The sequence below is a fragment of the Empidonax traillii genome, unplaced genomic scaffold (assembly GCF_003031625.1).
Source record: "Empidonax traillii isolate 1590-97213 ecotype Southwest subspecies unplaced genomic scaffold, ASM303162v1 scaffold841:size302398, whole genome shotgun sequence".
In the NCBI taxonomy this organism is placed as follows: Eukaryota; Metazoa; Chordata; class Aves; order Passeriformes; family Tyrannidae; genus Empidonax; species Empidonax traillii.
Window position 1 is genome coordinate 128,732 of NW_020956034.1, and position 8,924 is coordinate 137,655.

At 38.2% G+C, this 8,924-nt stretch overlaps 1 protein-coding gene across 1 annotated transcript in view; it reads right to left on the minus strand.

Moving 5' to 3' along the window:
- The window catches only part of LOC114066980 (pinopsin-like), a 77,598-nt gene that overhangs the window by 16,389 nt on the left and 52,285 nt on the right, over positions 1-8,924 (minus strand). Inside the window, exon 3 of the mRNA XM_027902110.1 lies at positions 7,705-7,938. Coding sequence (XP_027757911.1) covers positions 7,705-7,938 — 234 coding nt within the window. The remainder of the gene's footprint in view (positions 1-7,704; positions 7,939-8,924) is intronic.

Sequence of the window (8,924 nt, forward strand, 5' to 3'; positions counted from 1 at the left end):
CTGCGTGTCCTCCCCTTTGCTGAGCCACTGCTGTTTCTGCACTGGTGCATGGGGGATGAAGTTGGTAAGATAGCTTGATCTGCCTGGGTGAAGGACAGTGTTTTTCACTGAAGGTGCATTTGACAGGAACCAAGGTATAGAGGCTTAAGCATGGAGATCTCGCCTGAATTTTTTTTTCTTTCTCCTGCTGAAAATAAAATTGGCAAAATTAACAGCTTCTATTATTGCAGGAGCCACATTTTACACTAAGAATATCCTTTAATAGAAAATTGACTAACAAATCAAAAAAGTGTCTGGTTCTTGTTTTCTGACTCACATAGAAATTCCTTGATTTTGAAGCTGGTGCTCACTGTAAGAATGGGTGGTGAAAGTGAAAAGTTTTTGATTAACTTTTGGATCCTACTTGTAGTGCGTTCCTATTGGCCTAAAGCCAGCAAACACAGAAGTACTATAAAGCCTTGGATGAATTGTAAGGTCTTGAGTAAGTATTTTCTCTAAAAGGTTAGAACATTACATCTGAAGCAAGGCCATCCATAATAAGTACTCAGTATACAATAGTTGTGCTGTATGTAGTGGACCCCTGCATCTTTCTATAAAACCCATTTCTGAAAGTCTGATTCTAATTTAGATAAAGGGATTTAAGAAGTTACTGTAGAGCTTGATATTCTTGTTCTGAGTTCAGAGTCTGAAGATAATAGAGTTAAACACTGCAAACCAAATGGAAACAAGAAATAACTCCTACTACATTGAAGTGTTGGTCCTCTACTAACATCCAATGAATGCCTAAAAGGTTTCCCAGATGAAATACACAGTCCCAAGCATGATTACCAAAAGGTTTATAATTTGAACAGTTGTTTTGAGCATGACATTATGAAAAGAACTAAACTAGTTCATGCTAGCAATATGGGGACAGAAAGTAAAGTGTTTATGGTGTCCCAGTATGAAGAAAAGACAACTACCAAAGAAGAAGGGCTCTTTGAGAAATAAAGGTTTATAAACTGTCTACAAATAAATTTAATTTGACAGCAGTTACCATAATAAATATCAGAGGAATAAAGGTCTGTAGCAGCGTCAACTCCAAAAGACAGTGAATCTCAAATGTATTTTCGTTTGGACACAATCAAATTTCTGAATTGCATTAAATAATGCAGTTTATAATGAAAAGGGAATTATTCTAATGAATTAGAGGACCAGTACAGTTTTATATTGTATTTTCCATACTGTGGCAACCATTATTTCTTTGAGTACAGCAGATTTTTTGCCCTGAAGGAAGAAGGACATCAGGATTAAATCATAAAATAAAGTTCTGCAGATTTGAATCGGAATTGCCAAGTAAGTCCAGGAGGGTTTGAACACTAACCTTTAATCCTCAAATTTCTCCTGCTGTAAGACTAGAATGATGATAATCATCTGCTTTGCAAGTATACTGAGGATTAACACAATTAAAAATATTTGTTTAGGGGAGGTTACATAAAGGTTGAAAAATACTCACTGTATAGGAAAACTAATTTTGTTTTTTCTCCATCTATCTAGTCTGAAAAGCTTGTTGCTTGAATTCTTAGCTAGATACATGACTGCAAAGATATGCTTGGTACACACAGTAAAACTCAGAGAAATAAACTTAACTGATACAATATGTAGAAAAACATCCTGCTCTGAATAAGATTTTAGTATTATGCTACTGCCACATGACAAAAGATTACTCAGTTATTGAACAGGAGTGGAAAATTAGAGGTTCTGTCATCTCCAGGGTTATGCTTACTTTTTCAAATCTTTTTCATCTGCTGAATTTGACTGTCCTCATAAAGCAACTAAATTCTCTATGTTGCATAGTATTAGAGAATGTTGCATTCTGTTTTCTTCAGATGATCAGCAAGTACAAATCATGGAGTCCTACTTATAAAACATGTACATATTATAGAAAAACATGTTTCAATTCAATTTCAATGTTTATTAGAATTGAAATGGGGAATTCTGAGGCTGAATTAATGCGTAACCTTAACCAAGCCAAGGCATGGGCTAAAATTCAGTCTGATCCCTGATCTGGCATTGCAGCTGAGGTCACTGCAACAGAAGATCCTGTGACATCTGTTCAGTGTGGTTTGGCAATGCCATTTTGAAGAGTAGCTCAAGTTTAGACTGCCTGTTGTTCATATATGCCTTAGTAGGACCTTAGCTGCCCACACGAAACTTGGAAACCAATTCAGAAATAAAAACACAAAATGCCAAGTACTTTCACACAACTTCTACATCAAACCGAACTAGTGACAAGTGAGAAGCAGCACAATCATTAATACTTCATCTAGTTTTTTTCATGCATTTCTCTTGGGACTGACTGAGCTCTTAACCATCCAGACTCTCCCTTGCGGATAGATGTACATGTGAAGACAGCAAAGAGTTTCTGCTGTTTTAGTTTCCACTGATGTCTACTTGCAAGGGCAAACAGGCTACCAAGGGGCCTTGCTTACAAAAACCCTAACACCTTTTATTTAGCTGTGAACATAGCATATTCCTTGCTCTGTAGTAAGCTCTGGATACTGGAAGCTTCTGTTATCTATCAATCTACCCTGCAGGTATAAAATTACAGATGGAAATGTATGAAAAACAGCTGATTGTAAAAGATATTCTGAAACTACTGGCACAACTATAGGCTGATCACTATAGGCAAGTGCAAACAATTTGACTGAAGCTGTTTTCCCTGTACTGGAGAAAATTTGAGAAGTGCAACCCTACAAATTCTTTGAATCTTTAAACAGTTTGTTGTTTTATTGCCTTTTGGATGATGACAATGACAAATAGGCAGCATTGTTAATCTCATGTCATTCAATTACCGCAGTTAACACTGATTTCCCTGTCTCCCCAAAGATAAGTATGACTATGACCCTTTCTATTGACCAGAATTGCCTGCAAGGTTGCCAGGAAACAGTTGAGGCAATAGTCCCTCTTTTCTAAGCTAATCTCAAGGAAAATGCATTAGAATGGATATGATCTCTTAAATTGAGGGACAGCTATATTTTTGTTTGAAATTTGGCTACTCCAAATAGATCAAAATGTTGGGTGCTTATTCTAAATGACACTGATCGCTTAACCTCTGAAGAAATAGGTTAGTCCATCCAGGATTATAGAATAAGTGGAAGAGACAAGAAAAGATCTATTAAGTGTGTTATATGACAAGATTACTTTCTATATCATAGAATGATATACTGGATTGGGTTGCAAGGAGCCATAAAAGATCATCTAGTTCCAACCACCCTGCCATGGGCAGGGACATCTTTCACATGATCATGTTTCTCAAAGCCCTGTCCAACCTGGCCTTGAACAATTTCAATGACAGGGTATCCAAAACTTCTCTGGACAACCTGTTCAGTGTCTTACCATCCTCATAATAAAAAAATTTATTCTTTACTTCCAGTATAAATCTACCTCCTTTCAGTTTAAAACTATTTCCCTTTTTCCAGTCACTACAGACCCTGGTAAAAAGTCTCCATCCTTCCTTATAAGTCCCCTTTAAGCACTGAAAAGGCCACAACAACAGAGCCCTCTCTTATCCAGGATGAACAACTTGAACTCTCTCTGCCCTTCTTCAGCAAAGAAGTATTCCAGGTCTCTGACCACCTTCATGGCTCTCTGCTGGACTTGCTCCTACAGGTCCATGTCCTTCCTGTGCTGAGTACCACAGAGTTGGATGCAGCAGTCCTGGTGGGGTCTCACCAGTGTGGAGTAAAGGGGCAGAATCACCTTCTTTGACCTGATCACACTACTTTTGATACAGCGCACATTGCTGGCTTATGTCCAGCTTCTCTTTGCCCCTCAACTTAAAAAAGTCATAACACTACATGTTGGCAGAAAAATAAAGTCAAAACATTTCTGAAATGTACTACAGCATTATACTTAGTGTAGAGTATTCTGCATTAAAAGAACATTTTGACTTGACCCATTTTCAACTTAAGAGCTTGGGTGTGCCATTCTATTTGGACTAGTAATTACCCAAAGTCAGCCAAGCTACCAGTAAAGACATAAAAAAACCCCAGATCATGAGTATTGACATCTATGTGAATTTTAATGAAAAATTATAACAACTTAAGGTAATGATTCTTATGGTAAGCCCACAAACCTCTAGAAGGTAATGAACTAAGCAAACAGAGTCTCTTTTTAGGACTTACTAGGTGTGTTCCAATTTGTGTATAAAATGAAGTTTGGCACAACTGTCCCTGCATTGTATACTATCTTTCTGGATCTGTAGTTTTGTTTCCTTATGCAGTTAAAATATCTTAGTTTTCCAAGTGTGAAAATTAGCAGCTTAAAAAATACAATGGTAAATTACCCACATACTCCTCCAGCTTTAACAATAAGCCTTTTGTTGGAAATACTGAAAACTACACAATACCACATGAAAATTGACTGAAAACATAGCTCTTATACAGCTAGTGGAGAAATGTTAAGGTTATTTAATTTTTTTTATGACTATTACATGTATCTCTCCCAAAGCACATGTGCATTTCTCCCTGCTCAGTGCATCAGGTATGATAAAGAAGGACTGAAAAGGGTTAGTATAAAACTGCATACACAGAGAACAAAGAGGTTATCATTAAAGGAAGAAGGACTCCTTATTTCTCATGTGCCGGCAGGGAAGCTCTACAAAGGCCCTGGAAGAGGGGGCTGCCCCAAGTAGCAAGCCATTCATTAGGTGAGGGGTGGGTGGTGGCGGTATAGCTTCCCTAGGGACCATCACAACCACCATGGAGGTGCCTGGGAGGTATCTGATGTGTGATGCTGGGCCCAGGTCCCACTGAGGGACACTCTTTAAGTACATCACTATTATTATTCAAATCTTGTCAGAAAAAAAATTTTTAAAAAGTCTTTGGCTTTTTCCTTCTTTCTATATAATTTCTCCCTCACACAGCATCCCTCAATATATGATAAATTTGGAAAGGGCACAGTATTAATGATTTTCAAGTGAGTGTGTATATTCTTTTCGGCATCACTTCTTCAAATCCTTGGGGAAAATGACAGGGTCACCTTCTATTTTTAAAAGAGCAATAATTTTAATATAAGAAGACACACACTAGGAACCAAATCACTAATTATGGATTTATACTCACATCTAATACATCCCTTCCCTCAAACACTCCCTCTTTACTTTTGCTCAGAGGCACTGACACCAGAAATAGCCCATTGCTGATCACATGGTTTGGGTGAACTTCTTCCCCAGCTGTAATATGCAAAAGAGTACTAGATGTGCTAGCCTGAGTTTCAGTAATTCAGGGACACTTAGGTGCACTACCTGAGTGACTAAAAGTATGAAAGTAATTAGTGAAAAGCTCATGAGCTGCAGTGAAGCAAAGCTATTTTACATCAGCAAAGATTGTGACTTGTAATCTGACCAATGGTTTCCAGTTTAAACTGTGCATCTCTGTCCTCCTAGAGAAGAGCAGAGGAAGAAGGACACCTCATGTCATTCCACCTGAGGGAGTTCCTGCAGCTGGAAAGAAATTTATAATTTTTCTCAGCAATTTAACACCTCAGGTCATTGCAGTAGGCAATGGCAAAGACAAAACTTTTTATCTGGAGTTCCAGGCCCATGCAAGTGATTCAGGGACTGCTTGAGAATTAATTTAACGAGGTGCTCTGCAGGATGAGTTTTGAGGCTGACTCAGAGGCTGGTAGTTCACAATACTCCTAACAGAATTATAATAGCTGAAAGGTAACACTACAGCTCCAGTCAACCAATGTCATTTGCAGTCTTGAGGGCATGTCCCAGAGCAAAAAAGTTAGCTTATGCATAGAGTGCTAAAAATTATACCATATGTTCTCAGTGTATTTATAAGATGCAGGACTAAATAGCCTACTGTGGTATCTCACACCTGCAAAGAGAGGGCTGGGAATAATGCAGGCCAGATAATTTCTGTGCTGGGAGACACCAGCCTCCTGTGACAATTCTCAGCTAAGTATGAAGACCAGGAAAGCTGAGAGCTGGGAAGACTAACAACTTCTTTTGCTGAGGTGTTAAATTTACAAAAAGAGTGAGAACAACTACAGAGTAGCTGAGGTGCCAAGAACACCACTGATGCTTCGGATGAGGGTGTTACTATTGTTCCTGTTCTGAAGGGAAGGGGAACAGATGAAGAGATGTGTTTCACCCTTTCTGAGTGAACAACATTTCTCAATGTCAGTTCAAACCAATTATTTTTACTGCTAATACATGGTGGCACAGCAGAGAAGAGTTGCAGGTTATTGCTAGACATTAGCTATCATTTTGGTTTTATTAGTGAGAAGTATTTACCCCAAATCTGACCAAGTTCCCCCCCTTAAGGGAGGACTGTCAAATCTCCATGTGTAAAGACAATGCCAAAATGTACCTGTGATCGATGTTATAGCCTGCTCCAGTGATCACAGTGCAATCAGATGATCTCATGAAAGTCAAGGTCCTCAGTCAAAGTGCTCAGAGAATAAAGAAGCAAGACAGATGCTGCTGAGAAGTTTCCATAAGATTTGTAAAAGGTAAGAGGAAGGAGAAAAAGTTACTGGTTTGCTTCTGCATTTGTATTTTTCAAATGGAATGTTCTATCTGTTTCAACATCAGCTCAAACTAGACTTCGGAAATGAAGTCCTGGTCTTGGGGAAGGCGATAGTACTTTTTCCTTCTGACTTCAGAGGGGTTTCACAACTTACTTGATGAGATCTTTCCCTCAAACTCCAGGAGTAGATTCTTTCATTGTTTAAGAACTTTGGCTTAGAGGAAGCAGGCCAAGAATGATCTCAGGCTGGGGCAAAACTGGAATATATTTGGCTGTTATATTCAACTTCTCCCTTATCTCAGCTCCATAATAATATAATGTTGATGAATATCAAGTTAATCTCCAGCATACACTAGGCAAGAAAAGATAAAGGGTGTTTCTTTGCTTTGTAATGGTGCAATGGATATAACAATGAAAGAAAACTGAGAACCTCTAACATATATTTTAATGAAAATAAAGGTGTTTTCATAAACTATGCATATTTTTCAGATTTCCTACTGCAAAACACTTTTACAACTTCCAGATCTGTCATTATCAAACTTTAGAGTCAGAATTATCAACACAGAAACATTAGGAAGCTCATTTTAAATACTGAAAATGACATTTACAGAAATGAAGAACCTGAACTGGATCTAGGCATTTTAGAATTTGCCTTGGTCCTCATGAGATAAAATTCTTTATCTATTTTGGCATTTAGCTGAACCGGGAATTTAACAGTAAGGATGCAGAAGACCACGACAGCAGTAACTGCAATGATCATTTGTTTTCAAGAGGATCTACCATGAAAATGGTATTTGCAAATAATGTCCTCCTTTATTTTGTTTTCAAGGTCATGAAATCCCATCATCTTCTTGTTCATCTTTTCTGCCACTTCTCAATTGCACCAAATGTTTGAGTATTCTTCTTGTAAATACCTTTGTCAACTAACACTTAAGCATGCAAATTAATACCCCTTGTGCCTTCAAAAGAACTTTAGCAAGTTCAATAAACAACTATTTTTCTGTTCTTCCTATCTATCAACATGTTATTTGCAAACGCTTCCATCCCAAGACTCCAGTAGTATTGCTTGGACAAGCTTTAAATGTTCTTCTTGTAGAGACACATCTCTAGGGCTGGTAGTCATAATGGTCAAGAATGCCTGATAGACCCTGAAGAAAATACAATTTAAAAGTAATATATGTCTTACCTGCTTATTCATAAGTATGTAGATAATGGGATTGCAAACAGTGCTGCTTTTTGCTAGGATGGAAGGTACGATGCTTGTAACTGGAGTCACAATACCTGGCTTACCAAATGTTGCCAGTAGTGCTATAACTCCATAGGGAATCCAGCACACAAGATAACAAATAACTGTAGTGATCACCATGAACAGTACATGGTATTCTCTTTTGCGGGCAGCATTCTTGTGGATTTTTCCAACCTAGGAGAAGAAGAGAAAAGATAGAATTTAGGAAGCTGAGCTGTTGGACTGACTGCATCAACAACCTGGGACTACTGGTCTTGGATCAGCAATGAAAATCAACACTGTTGTTGCAGAAGCAAAACAAACACAAACCTGAAAGTGATCGAATGCAGTGGGAAGACTTTTATCATCTCCATTAGGCACTAGGGGAAGACCTGAAGAGACTACACTACGTGCCAGTATAAACCAGAATCCCAGTGGAGGCTGGAGCAAATTCTAAAATAACAGCTAATTTTTATTTTCTAAGCTTTGGAGTGAATACATTTTTCTGCAGACAGCTATGGAACATTCTTCCAGTGTGTTTGTATGGCTGAGCACATTGGTGACAACAGTGAGGAACAAGCTTTGTTCACTACACAGAGTGCACATTCAGTGCTATACACAAGAATTATTTAAAAGCAAGCTTCCCATGCAGTAGCTCTGTGAGATGGACATTAAGTTTGATCCAAAGGTCATGAAAGTCAGCATAAGATTGGGTGGGGAATAGATAAGGTTTGGGTACTTAACCTTATTTTATAGGAAATATTAAAAAGTTCTTAGGAAAAATTAGGGAATATTAGCTCCAGAATAGCAAGACTGGTCTCCCTAAGCACCTTTGCAGCCAAGAAAGAAAAGCAAAATCTACAGGGAGGTTAATCTTGGAAACAGCCTCTCTCTGCAGACTCTAGACAGAGACTCAGCACACTGGATTCGTGAGGTTATGGTTGATTCCTCAACCTTCCCCCAGCATGTGTTTAGCAAAGCCAGATGTACCAGAAGAATTTCAGACACTATTCAAATGTTTAAATTATATTGACTGAGTCTTGTACTCAGCCAAATATAATTTATGTCCACTTTAAGGTCTCTTTGCCTCTGGAATGCGGTACTTGAGAGTAAACTACGCCCAAGGGAACTAAACCTATGTAAAACTACAAACATAAATAAGCAAGAAGACAGTTCCCTGT